The sequence below is a fragment of the Mesitornis unicolor genome, unplaced genomic scaffold (assembly GCF_000695765.1).
Source record: "Mesitornis unicolor isolate BGI_N332 unplaced genomic scaffold, ASM69576v1 scaffold50713, whole genome shotgun sequence".
NCBI lineage: Eukaryota > Metazoa > Chordata > Aves > Mesitornithiformes > Mesitornithidae > Mesitornis > Mesitornis unicolor.
In genome coordinates this window covers 21135-35675 of record NW_010177734.1, presented here as the reverse complement: position 1 = coordinate 35675, position 14541 = coordinate 21135, and the positions used below count along the sequence as shown (strand labels likewise).

At 38.4% G+C, this 14541-nt stretch overlaps 1 protein-coding gene across 1 annotated transcript in view; it reads left to right on the top strand.

Annotated features, from left to right (window-relative positions):
• Window positions 1-13413, top strand: part of LRFN2 (leucine rich repeat and fibronectin type III domain containing 2) — a 33368-nt gene extending 19955 nt beyond the window's left edge. The window contains exon 2 of the mRNA XM_010182178.1: window positions 12495-13413. Coding sequence (XP_010180480.1) covers window positions 12495-13413 — 919 coding nt within the window. The remainder of the gene's footprint in view (window positions 1-12494) is intronic.
• The last annotated feature ends 1128 nt before the right edge of the window (window positions 13414-14541 follow it).

The window sequence follows — 14541 nt, the reverse complement described above, 5'->3', positions numbered from 1 at the left end:
TCTTGACTGCAGACGTAAGAAACTCTCCCAGCCCAGATAGCAGTTAAGGAGGGACGTGCATAAGTTTCCCTTGAGGGATTATGTTGGCTATTTGAAATGTTGAGTTAAATGCCCTTATTGATAATAGTAATGATAAATGTATTTTTGTGAAAACAGAGTTATAGAACTTACATAGCCTAGAATGCAGTGCTGGCCGTGCTCTCCAAGAAGCCTGGAATCTTATATTTCTATGTAAATGTTTTTTGGAATATTTATTTTATCCTCCTTTCTAGGAATTATAGAGTCTGTCTTTTTACTCCTTAGTCTTTTTGGAGGCGTCACACTGAAGTGTTGATGCTGCTTGACGCTATGAATCAATGTTCAGCTCATCTTTTTACTTCTAGATATCAATGAACATTTGGTAAATTTCTGCTACTGCTCATTTTGACAGGATGAGGACATCATTCCCTTGTATGATAGAAAAGGTGACAAGTGATTCTGTGTTCTACAAGTGGGTAAACATTGTGGGTTTAGTATCATTGTGTGTTTGATTTGCATTTCATTCCATGCTCTCCTCTTTTAGCTCTCAGGGTCATTTCTGCATGTCCTACTTACTCATGCTTTCTGGATTTACAGCAGGAAAGCTCAGAAAAGATTTTACAGAGTGAAGAAGAGAGAGTTTTGTAGGCTTTATGTTTGAAACTCTGCAGAGCATAGCAATCTGCCAGTCTCTTCCTTCATTGCTCACTGCTTTGGAAGTTTTTCAAACAAAGATAAAGAAAAATCTATTCTTTCATTTCACTTTCAACAGTACAGGGTGCTCTTACACATATGATTGCACAGTATTTATAGAACTTTTCAATTAAATTCTTCACAAACAGTTTTCTATTATATCCAATAACCTCATATGTATGCCTGTAACATGTAGCAGCTTTTGTTCTACTGGTAGACAACGAAATATCCATGAATGTAAAAACCTCCATGCATGATGATTAATAATTAATCATGGTAAAGAAGTAATAAATCTAGCAGATCTGAATGTAGCTATATCAATAGGCTGATGGCATATCTAGCATTTGTTGAAGTTGATTTTCCTGTGAAAGCTTATTAACTTGCTGATCAGGTGCTTATTGTCTGACTCTATTTGATTCTAAAACCATATTCAGCAAAACTATGTAACTGAAGCTGTAAATGGGTAAATCTCAGGAGTCAGGTAAAACTTTAATTAATTTAAGAAGTTGAAAAATGAGAACAAATTCTAGTATTTTCTTAATGTTACACCATCAAACCTAAACAGCTTAGTTGTGGTTCTCAGATATAAAATGCAAACACCAAATTTGAGCAGTCTTATATTTGTAAACTCATTTAATAGGTAACCTTGCTTAAAAGTAGTATTTAATTCCTTTCCAAGTATTTCCAAACCTTCTGTGTACTTTCTGTGAGTGGCAAGTAACATTAGGAGGGACAAATATGTATTTGCAAAGTATATGGCTTGTACCTAGAAGAAGAAAAGCCAGTAAAACACTGTTTATGCTTTTCTCTTTACAATGGGTTCACTATTGGGATGCACAGCCTGGGATTCTGGGCTGCTTACATTCAGTTTTTGGGTCATGCTGTTAGTCTATCAGATGATTCATGTCAGCTTCTTTCAGTTTTCTAGGTCTCATTTGTAACATGTGAAGAACTAGTAGACTACTTTTTAGGATACTTTGTTCATGTACTAGAAATCTGTGACCTTTGCCTAAGATCCTTTAGCAGAAAAATATATTTCTAGGCGCTAATATCATGCTGCTATTGGAATCTATTATTAACCTCTTTTTTTCCTCCTGAAGTCATTATAAATTAAAACTTGTTTCCTTACTGGATGAATTTTACTTTCCTTTTCAGTAATGTATTTGTCACTCTTCACACAGTATGGTTTCAGTCCAGGCTCAGCTTTGAAAGAAGCAGGGTGTCTCTGGTTGCTGAGAAATGCTTTTATCTAATTTTGGTATCACAAACTGAAAGGCTGTAACTGTGTTCTGGCCTTTTGTAGAGCATTCTGAAATTTAACATCTCCATGTCTTTCTAGCCTATCTAGTCCTTCTAGCCTTCCCTTTCCTTTGCTTTATATGTAATATCCATAAAGTGGCAAAATGTCAAACTTCTGCCTTAGAAAATGCCTTTATTACATATCTATGCAGCTTTTTTTTTACTGCTTTTTTCCCCTCACCTAGAAGACAATGCTTTTGACCATTAGTGATTTTTACACCCCATGTTCTCATTCTGGAGTTGAAAAAAACACATTTTCCCCCAATGTTATTGCAAAAATCATCCTGGTTGTCTTTACTTTGTGCATTGTTTTTCATATTTCACAGAGATTTTTGTTGCAAAAGTTTTTCTCCCTCTTCTAACTGAGAAAATAAAAGCTTGATGATTGATACTAAAAGTTAGTTATTCAAATTTTCCTCTATTGTTTTTCAGTACATTTTCTTAATTTACAAGAAGTAAGAAATTCTACTGTTTCCATTTTAGATAGTAAAAGGTATTTCTAATGTTTGCTGAGAGGCTGGAGAGTTGGGTCCTCAATCTTACACTTTTTCTGTTTGCTTTTCAACCTACTTGTGATGCTAAAAATCTCTCCAAATTAACATCTTTTCAAATTTTCTAAATCATGGCTATGTTCTTCTCTGACTATAGGTACACTCCGGCTGTATCTTTGATGAGTTGATATTACTTTAGTTCATTTTTTGAGAATTGGCAAATGAAATTCTCCCTTCCTCTCCACTGCAAATTAAACTCATTTTTTCTGCTTCATCATGAGAGACATGCTTGAGATTCTGGTAAATAACCATTCCCAGTCTCTTGAGACTATTCACAAGTTCAGTCACTGAAGTGGGGGAACGCTTACATGATATGTGATAAAAATTTTTAATAATGCATAAATTGTGTCTTAAACTGTTGTTGAAACACTTTTTTTATACAGACCGATATATCAGTGTATGCACAGCTTCTATGGGTAGTGAGAGCTCCAATTCACTCGATAAGACTCCTTCTTTTGGTTAGAATAGCTGTACCAGTCCTGTCAGCTGTTAGCTGGCACCACGCTTCTCCCACCAGTGCACAAAGATTTTGTGACAGAAGAGTCTAAAACAGCAAGCTGGAGTTTGCTTTGACCAGTCAAATACAAAACCCGGGCAAACATAACTTCAAGCAGTGCCTGGAGTCTTTGTCATTCCAGCGCAACCTTTCGGAGACAGAATTACCCCATGGGATAGGACACAGAGTTTCTGCAGGATATATAAGTTGCAACCTAGCATAAGTACTCTGTGTAGTAAACAGGAACAAAATTGCTAGTAAGTCACTGAAAATCCTTCTCTTCACCTCAGCTCACATGAGCTCTTACAGAAAAAAGCCATGGGCAGCTGTTAACCACCTTAGGATCCCAGACAGCTCTCTTGGATCCTATTATAATTTTCACAGATTTCAATGCTTGGAAGTAAGTGGAAAGCCTCATTTGTAGCTCTCAGGAAAAGCACAGCATATGGTTGAATCTCACAGTCGTGCTGTCAGGAAAATGGCAGAATTCCTTTCGCAAATTAATTTCCTCTGAGCTCCTAAGTGTGCTCATTATTTCTAATGTTGCTTCTCTTCTGGGAACCTCTGGTGGTACGGTAGGATGACCTTTTCTGGTGTAACTATCCAACTCTGCATAAAAGAGTTCAAAATTACTTGAGTAAGAGAAAATAAGCATGATACTTCAGCAAAGTGGATTGGCAATCTGTCTACAAAAGCCTAGGAAAAATGCAGGTCCACAGTCTGCTTGATGACTTGAAAACACCTTTCATGAATAAATTTTATCTCTTCCTATCTTTAGAAATGGGGTAGTTGTAATGTGTTGTTGTGACTATCAGTAGAATAACTTACTGACTTCATATTTTGTTTTTGTTAATCTCAAATTTGCTGTCTGACTTTTTGAAACATTGCTGTGAATTATGATAGCTTTCTAACGCTATGATAGCTTCTTACGCTAACATGATACAGACTGAATTTATTAGTGTGGCTATGCATTGTTTCCATAAATACTTCAGTTCCAAATTTACTTACAGAAATATTGTGTGGGCTTTCAATTACTCCGCTAATGAGCTTAAACATATTTTAGTTGGATTTGAATTAGTGTGAGGATTTTTTTTCTGGCAGTTAGTATCTCATATGTATTGAGGTGAAAGGCCTTCTGTGTAGCTGAATAGCTTGGGTGTGACTGGATTTATCTTTTGTGCTGACAAATGTTCCTAGAGTATATCTACATTCCCTTTAAAGATAAAAGTTAATGATCAAGGCACTAAATGCCTGCTGCTGTCATGTCCACGTGAAAGAAATGATAGCATAGATCAGGGAACTTGAAAGTCTAATTTTGTGTTGTCATACCAACATTAGCCAAAATGAGGTTGTTCCAGGGTCGTAGTTTGCACCTGGAGAGCTCAGCTGAGCACCTTCATTGATTCAGGGCATTATGGGGTGGTTCTGGTGGTCTTAATTTGCCCAGAAGAGCCTCACCAGTTCCGCCTGCCTGCACCTCCCTATTGTTTGCAAGAATCTGATTGAGAATAATAGAGAGAGAAGCATTTCCTCTTAGAGCAATGGCTAATGGCGGGGAGCAGAATATCTTGTACCACGCTTCCCCTTTCTCAGCCTTGTGCCTTAGAGGCCTATGCTTTGTTTTGTCACCTATCACTTCAGAGCATCCTCAGGGGACACCATTCAGCAGCCTATCAGATATCACCAGAAATTTATATTCTCTGAGCTAGTAGTTTAATATTTCATTGTTTTGTTTTGTTTTGTTTTGTGTTTTGTTTTGTTTTCCCCTGCAGCACAGGGTATATATTCATTATCAATGTCTCCCTAGCTCACCATCTTGTGACAAACATACAATTGCTTTTGGCTCTGGCTCCTCTTCCCCACCTCCCACCCCACTTTTCCAAATGAGTAGAAAAGAGCATAAGCAAATTAGGAAATAATAATGAAACGATATGTACTATGTGTTTCATTTGACAAGACAGATTCTCTGAAGGGCAGCTGAATGTATGAGTGATGAGGAGACAAGATTCAAAAAAGCAGGAAGGGATTTGTGTTTAATAATAAATGTTCCATCTGAAGGCAAAATTATGATTGTATGTCATGAAAGCCTCAAAAACTAATAAAATAAAAAATGCAGGAAATTATTCATGCTGGGTTGAGTTAGTGTTTACTGAACAAGTCTGGCTACCTCCTGGTATTATCTGACATTTCCTTATGTTGACATGACTGACAGAGGAATTACATCCTGTTGCTAATACTAACAACTATCTTTCTTCCCAGGACACCAGAAATACAACTGTCATTTTTTCTAGATGCAAGCCTCTGCCTTTCTCAGATTTTTAGATTAAAAGTCTTGAATCAGATGCCAAAATACTGAGATTTCATACAGTAATATACTTGGTACTTTTTGTATTTTTTGATTCCTGAGAATTTAGGATAATATGAAGATATATATTCCAGAGATTTTTGGCAATTTTAGGGGTCAAAATGTAATCTTAATTGTTAGCTTATTTAATTTTTAATAACTTTTTAGATTCTTCTTTCATTCCATGACTCCAGGAACTGGGCTTTCTGGGATAAAAGCACAGCAAAAATGACAACACTATACACTGTAAAACTTTCAAGGAAATTACAAAATTTGGCAGCAGAGCAGAATGCCAACTGTGCAATCCAAATTTGTCAATTACTTGCTCTGGCTCCCAGGCAATACATCACGTGTGACATTTTCACTGCAATTTAGATCCTTTTAGTCTTCTGCTGATCTTTTTTTGCCCTTTTCTTTAGCCTTCTTAATATCTGTCCACTATCTCAGCTCCTTCCACTGCCCTGATTCACATGACTATCTTTCTAATTGCCTTGTCTTTGCTGAAAGTTCTTCACCTGTTGGATTGCACTCAACATATATTGAGCTGTTTTTGTGATCTCGGTGCCTATTCAGTGGTCAGTTGGACTTCTTCCATAGTTTTAATGGTAGCCACATACCTGACAGAGCCTTGCCAATGGCTGCTTTGAACCTGTTTGTCTTTATCGTTCTCTGCTTCTCCAACACTGCCAGAGCCACCAACTTCCATTATCCTCTTTTCTTCCAGAATTCTCTCACACTTCAATTTTCTCTTCTTTCTTTCCTTACCTGTCCTCAATGAAATAACAACTTATTACTAACTCTCTCTGGTAAGAAGCAAGATCTGTGTGCCACTGAGTTACATCCACCAGACTTTAAAGGATCCTTTATGTGGTCCTTCTTCAGGCAGCGAACTCTCCTCTGATTACCCACTCTTTTTACATGCTCTTTAGCCAGTCTTTCTCTAGTATGTTACCGTTGATACTTTCACTCTCCTCTTTCTCTACCATTCTACTTTAATCCAACTGGGACTGAGGGTGGATATGCCATGCGAACAGCAGGAACTCTGCCAGACCCTTCTACAATACTTTAAAGGAGGATTACCTGGAATCATCTTTTTTTTCAGGATTGCCTGTTAAGCTGGAACAAATTAAAAACCCCAAATACTTTAAATTAGAGGACAAACTTATCGATGAAATAATTTTTAACTTGAGATTTTCACTGGAAAATGAAAATTGGTCAGATTCCATGTTAACCTTTTCTGGATAAGTTTCTAGCTCTGAAAGCAATCAGGGTAATGTTTTGCACTTTTGTGAATTCAGCTCTGTGTAAGAGGAAGTTTATGAATAGGAAGGTACAGTGAGATTAATATTTTCACACTAAAGCATTACTACACCAGAAAGTTAGTATGTTAACTAACTGGAATATGATTTTACAGAACCCTAGCTGTTTCACCCTGGCACACCTCTTCCTCTTACCCTCTTCATTACAAATCTATAGTGAGTAGTGACAATAGTTAACACTACTGTTTAGCAGTTGCTTCATAATCAGTGCTTAGAGCTGTGCTGGTAATTTAATGAGGGCCCAGAAACATTCCCATCCCATCATCTATACTGCTAATGTCTTGGTATAGTTCCTTGTATGATTTTTCCAGCATGGTAAAGGACTTAGTATTTCAAAGGCTATTTTTGATATACAGCTTTCTGAAGCCACTCAAGAGGAAAAGAGAATTTACCAGCAGAGAGATGGACCGTTTCTTGTGAGGTATCTGCCATGGGACATAACATATAGACATAGAATCTTACAGGAAGTGTTTGTGTTGAGCAGCATAGGCACAGAAAATTCACACCCAAGCAATTAGGCTTTATTTTCTTTTCATTTTTTTTTCTTTTCTAGTACAATAATTTAATAAATTATCATCACTTTGGATTTCAAACTCCTAACATTCACTTCAAAATGAGAAGTATTGCAATATAGATAGTATATACCCCTCAATAACACAAAAATGATCATAAGAAAAGCAACATAGTCAGCATAAAACTGAGTCTTGGGTGCTGCAAATGCTTCCCCAGAGGAACTGCCTCGACAGCTCCCTGCAAGTTCTGTGATTAAAGCTGTTTCAGGCTAAAACTAGATGGTATCACACCCTTCTTTGGATGGAGAAAAGGAACAGAATTGCCTAGCCAATTAGCCTAATCTGTCTTTTCTTTAATTTCTCTGTTTTGCATAACCACAGTATTAACTAGCAGTTCACTCCTGCTAATCCCCAGTGCTACAAAGAAGAAAAGAACCCATTTGTATATTACAGTGTAATCATAATATCTACTAATTTCCTTCCATACACTACAGGCCTCTTTTGAAAGGAGATTGCTGGCATTATCCCCATTTTATAAATGAGGAGACATACAGTACAGCAAAATGATTTCTCAGGAACTGAGAGTTACTGATAAAGTAGAGCCTGATATCAGTGTAACTGATAAAGTAGAGAATAAAACTCAGGTCTCCTAAATTCTTAGAACAGTTCACTCCCTGCAAGCTACAGTGCTCTCTTGCATCTGGAATTACAAGTGAAGTCTGCAGCAAACCTTTTTCTCCTGCATTTCTAAGTAATTTGTTTTTTAATTTTCTTAATATCACCACACACTGAAGTGAGTAATTACAAAATTGCCTGCTTTCTGTATGTTGTGCCTACAAGGACACAGCAAGGACATTTTAGCAGTGGTGGTAGAAAATAAAGTTGACTTTAAAGAAGGTTGCTTGCATTATGCTTCATTTTGTTTGTTTGTTTGTTTGTTTTTTTAAGGGTCTCATGGTCTCATTTCAGTCCTTTCACAAAATGAGGCATAAATCTTCATGGATTGAAGGAAATGTATTGTTTGCAAAAGCCCTGCAAACTTTCGTCTCAGCTTCATAGCTCTTCATCATACATAAAGTCTCTTATCTGTCTATTGCTGTTCTATTTCAGACACTTACACCAGACCCCAGTCCTGGCCATAGGTCTCCTCCTCTTCCAATAAGTGATGCTATTGTGCCAAAGGGTGAGAGAAGAGGGCTTTTTTTGTAAATTAAGTAGGTCATTTGTAAAACTTCTATGCTCATTGCATTCCACAGAAGCAAGATTTTCAGAGAGGTCTGAACCATGTTCTTATATGAGTAGTTTCCTTTGGGGTATTTTGATCTTCAGATAGGAGTTAGAAACTACCTTAAGAATCAGGTAACAAAATCCTGGCACCAATGTGGAGGAGATCTGCATACTCCTCCTACCCCAAGAAAAATAAGTCAGAGAAGAAAGACAGGAATTACTGTGTCTTATGTGTCTGGACACTGAAATTTCCATAAGGAGATTTTCAAACTTCTTATTATCCTAACTGGGACTACATGTACCCTTACCTTGTTAACATATTTGAGTATTTATTTGTTTTCCCAGTTCTCACCATTCCTGGGCTCCTGAAACTATACACAGTAAAAACTATAATAATTTATCATTAATTTAAAAATAAGTAAGTGTTTTGCTAGTTGATCTCTTCTTGCAGTTAGTCAACTGTTACTTTTTTTCTTGAGGAAAGGTTAGTATCAAATTTAGTTCTCTGTTCCTGTTCTGTGGTAAGAAGCAACTCTGCAAGTTCACATCACCCTGAAGGGCAGTTGGACAGTATCAGACTCAAGATATTGCTTCAATTCATTACGTTTGCTATTTGAGCATTGACAGGTGAGCACTAGGATCTTCTGAGTTTCCAAACTTAGTACTTTCAAGAGCTCTTTTTGAGGTCCACTGAACCAGGCTATAGATTCTTGCTACCTGAAAGAATTTTCTGTGTTGAGCTGATGAGTTGACTGAACAAGGCCTTGCAGGAGCTCTGCCTAGACACAGTTTTAATGACCCCTGTTAATTTTGAGGTAGCTCAATTTTGAGGTAGCTCCTAGCTATTGAGTCCTAAAGGCAGGGCATGGTGGTCCATGATTAATGGTGCTAGATGTACAGAGCAGCCATGAGGATACTCCCTCTGTTAGGCAGCAAAATAAAGATTGAAGGGGCATCCTGCAGCTACCCATGTTGGGGGCAATAAAAGGGTTGTCAATATTCTAGAGTGAAATTGTGTCTGCATCAATTTTAGGTGTGGGGAATGTTAAGAGATGTCATTCATCGTAATTGACGGGAAGTATGTTTGGGAAGGGTGGGTTAAAGCATGGAGGAATGCCAAAACACTCTTTACAATTTGCCAACTTCCTGAAAACAAGATTGTCCTCCCTGCAAGCTATAAAACTGAGTCTGAGATTAATTACTTATCTCCTAGTACTCTTGAACTTGATACTTACTCTTATGCTCAGCTGTTCTTTTACAATAACATTAATTTGAATATTTTACAAGAATATTTGAGGTTTATTTACAGAAGCATTCAAAATTCTTCATTTTAGATGTATGTGGAGAATTGATTACTTTTTCCATAATTGGGATTGCAACTGTGATCTTTCTTAAAGCTATTAATAGTCTCAGTATTATCACAGCTGTAGCTTCCAAGACTGATTGAGTTTAGAAATGACTCAATTTCTTTTAAAGGCTAAGATGAGCTTTTATAGCAAGTTTCAATACAGTTAACCTGGCCAAGCTTTAGAACTGTTTGTAAACTCACTGCTGTACCTTTATAAATGGACTGGCTTTACATTTTGTGCCACTATCACTACCTGCCAGCCCTTGAAATACTCCAGGCAGTTGTATTTCCTTGCAAGCTTGTGTATAATCGTATCTGAAGAAAGTCAGTTGCAAATTATTGAAGTTATCAGTTTCACTCTATATAAATATGCATAGTGTATTAGGCTGAAAAACAGTATTTCTATATGCACAAGATATGTGCAAAGCTATATATTATGGAAACCCAGTTGTTTGCTGTTTACTTGGAGAAAATATAGAGGTATCTCTGTGTTTCATCAGTGGAAAGCAAAAGGAGCCACTCTGATAGATAATGCTATAGCTCTGGATTTTGAGTTATGACCCGTGTCCAAGACCCAGTTTATAGGGCTGACTATTCGTTCTGCTAACAGTGCTACTTGTTTGTGATGAGGTTTCACAATGAAATAGTTTCTGAAGGACTTACAGCAGATGTTTTTAAGCATGTGGCTGGGAGTAATGGTGGAAAGTGGAGTATAGCACAGAAAGAAATATGAACTAGTTGGTGAAATTGTTCAAAAGTTTGAAGATCATATGCTTGAAAATCAATAGTATTCTATTATTCCATATAGCATCCTTTGTGCATGCATATGAAATTTCTTGAACAGTTCAACGGAGTGCAGGCATTGCCTAAGCTGCTGTGGCCAGCGGTGTGTTGTTCACAGAGCCACAGGGAGAGAAGAACAATGAGAAATATCTTGAGATTAACCATTTCAACTACTAGAAACTATTTTAGCAACTGTATCTGGAGTTTTCCAAGTGGGCTGTTTTATGACCTCTCAGTTCATTCTGAATAGCTCATCTGTGTCTGTGTAGAACATCTCCATTAGGATGATAAATGTGCCAAGAATCTCAAATATAACCTTCTGTAAACCTGTCAGGTGATGTTTTTATTCCAGGCGTCTCTCACCAGTATTTCTTTTCCTTACAGGTTTATTTTTGTGCATTTGTTTGTTTTTATAAAGGAGCCACATCCTCACCTGTGGCCAGATTGAAGGGTTGAGTAAGTGGCGTGAATGCATAGATGCAAAGATGATCAGAAGCTCATATTTGCAGTCCCTTGATCTTGCTGCTTCTCTGTGCAGGCCTGTTCCCTCCCCTTGCACAGAAGGACCTCTGCAGAGCTGCAATTTATGCAAGCTGTGATGATGATTTGAGGCTAAGAAAGCCTGGCACTCCCACAGGGAGAATGCCTCTGACCTCTGGCCAGGCCTTACCATCCTAATTACAGCCACACCAGCTTGCTGTATGGTCTAAGTGCCTGTAGGGCTCCCTTGCTGTATGGTGCTAAAGATCTGCAGCTATAAGTCAGAATGGGTTGGTTTTAATTTCAGCTTTTTTCCTCTCACTCAAGCCTGTTATGTGGAAGTAGAGAGAAGCATGCATGGGGTATCTCTTTGATTTTATTCTTGGCTACCCATCAGGCATCAAATCTGGGATTCCCCATTGTATTCCACTAATGTGCTGCAATTTTCACCAGTTTGAAGTGAGGGTAGACCATGTTCATTCCTATCTGCTAATTTTGAATGCTGTTGATGCTCTAATATTGCATGAGTGCAAATGACTGCATAAGTTTTGTGGCAGCAAAGATTAATATCCATAAATGACCAAACTTGGACCACATCTTGGGCCTAGCTATTTGGTTTTTGAAAATTGATTTGGTTTTGAGTATAATTTTTTATTTTAAAGAAACCTTCTTGGTTTCACCCCTGCATCTTCCTACCTATCTTCACACTTTCACAGCCCCTACTGCCAATGCCAGTTTTCGCTTTTCACTTACGCAGAGGAAAGTGGTTGCAGAGAGAAATTTCTTGCAAAGAAGATGATAGCTGCATTTCTAGGAGATATTTTCCACAGTGGGGAGTAGGAGGATGGGTAAAGTACATGGGGGAGTGGAGAAAGAGAGAGAAGTGGCTGCCTGCCTTGCATACTCAGGGAATGAGAAAACTAAATGCAGCCTCTTGTCTTCACAAGGTAAGCAACCTGCTGATGTTACACAGTAAATGTTCAGGCACCCGTGAAGCGATGTGACAACTGCCAGGTTCAGCCTCAGCAACTGCAAGGGTTATTTGCACACTCAGAAAGAACTGCTTTTTGTAGGCACATATTTTTGAGTTATTTGTTCAGGCTTGAAAATACTTGAGATTGGGATGGATGCAAGTGAGGAGAAAAAAAAACCACCCAGACTAGTTTGGTCTACTTTTTGTTATTCCCTTTATTGCACATTTGAGAGATGGCCCTCAAAACTTGTGTGTTAGTAGATGCTGCCTTCTTGGACCCACAGGAGTTGGGAAGCTTTAATGCTTGTTTAAATTTTATGGCTCTGACTCTTCTCTGCCAGTACCCAGCACAGTACACACCACACTGCTCTTTTCTCTGTTTTCCTTTCTTTTCCCTTAGCGTCAAGATTAACCAATATTTTTTTCTATTTTTTGTCCCTTTTTTTTATAGGATGATTCCAGCTACAAACAAAGCCTTTGTTGTAAACAACCTAGTTTCTGGAACAGGCTACGACCTCTGTGTCCTGGCAATGTGGGATGACACAGCCACAACCCTTACTGCCACCAATATTGTGGGATGCGCCCAGTTCTTCACCAAAGAAGACTACCCTCAGTGCCAGTCAATGCACAGCCAGTTCCTGGGCGGGACCATGATTCTGATCATTGGAGGCATCATTGTGGCAACTTTGCTGGTATTCATTGTAATACTCATGGTCCGCTATAAGGTCTGCAACAATTCCCAGGGGAAGATGTCAAACGTCAGCAATGTCTACTCACAGACAAATGGAGCACAACCAGTTCAGAATGGAGTCTTGCCCCAAGTCAACCCCAAAGTAGTGGTGAGAAATGAACTGATGGAGTTTAACTGTCAGTCTGCACGGAGCAGCATCTCCTCTTCCTCCAGCTCTGCAAATAGCCGTGACTGTGATGACTATAGCCTCCAAAGTGAACAGGGCACATTGTCCAGTAAGTGGAGACCCCCTTCCAGGTCAAAACACAATATTGACCGGCTAATGGGAGCTTTTGCCTCCCTGGAACTGAAATGTCAGAAAAAGGAGGAGATGACAGACTCCAGAACTTCCACAGTGGCCCGCCACTCGGACAAAGAGCCACTGCTGGGCCAGCCAGAGTCCAAATTTCGCAGCCTCCTAATGTTGCCTCTGGAGGGCAAAACTAAACGTAGCCATTCTTTTGACATGGGGGACTTTGCCACATCTCAGTGTTGCACCTACCCAAAAAAGATAACAAACATTTGGACAAAGAGGAGCCTCTCGGTGAACGGCATGCTTTTGCAGTATGATGACAATGACCTAACAGGGACGAAAGGGACTTTTGGGAGCTCAGAGTGGGTAATGGAAAGCACAGTGTAAATATCAGTGTCTCCCTCCTTCCTCTTCTCTCCTCGTGTGTTATAAAGTGTGGTTTGCTGCAGGGCCATGCATTTGGAAAGAGAGGGGAGGAAACATTTTTGGTTGTACTGACCAAAAAAACAGGTAAACAAGTAAGTAACAGGGATACTAAAAGAGAAGGTCATGAAATGTGAATAGGCACGTGTGGCACCATTCTTGTCTGACCTCGACTAAATCACACGTGACTGTTTCAAGGAATTTACTAGTTGTATTTAGCACTGCTTTCCAAAAGTTACTCAGACTCTTGGTGAACCGTCACACAAGGTTAAACAAGGAGGATGAAAACAGGTTTAACAGCATAAATTTAATTTTACAGGGTTTCTTTTTTTTTCTTTCTTTTTTTTTTAAGGGCACCTCTTTCTATTCTTTTAACCACAGAAATACACTTCTGTGGATCTAAGACTGGTGCTAGGATATATCTAGTTGTCACTGCAAGTGACTTTCTCAAAAGTGCAGACAGGGCATCCACAGGGACAGATCAGAGCAAATTGTTCAGCATAATCTTATGGTGTTAACTGTGACATCTGGGAAAACGATACTTGTTGTTGAGTGGACTTTTGGTTGGAATTTAATGATTTCTGTTCTGTTTTGCCTTGTTATTGCTTTTGAGTTGTTTTTTCCCCACAGCAGAAAGTATGTTTCCATGCATTATTTTGTTTTTGTTTTCAGTCTCACCAAATTCTCCAGATGAAAATGAGGATATGTAAAAAGGTCAAATTTCTGATGTACTGTATAACCCACCTCCAGTACCACCCCTTTATGTCCTAGGAAAAATTAAATCTAGGGGCTAATAAATTTTTTAAAAAATCATACCAATATATGATATGATTCTATGATTTTATGATATGATCCTCTTCCATCTTCATAGTCTCTGCTTGTCAATGCTGAAAGCAGATTGCAGCAGCTGTTGATATCTGTAGGGGTGTTGCTATCAAAGATCGGAAAAAATAATTGAGATTTTCTATTACACGGTAATGAAAAAAAAATAGCTCCCACGAACTCTTCACATTATGAATGCCAATGGCTTCTGACAAAGGACTGTCACTCTGTTCAACTGGCAAAGAAAACCTTCACCCTGTTGTGATAAAA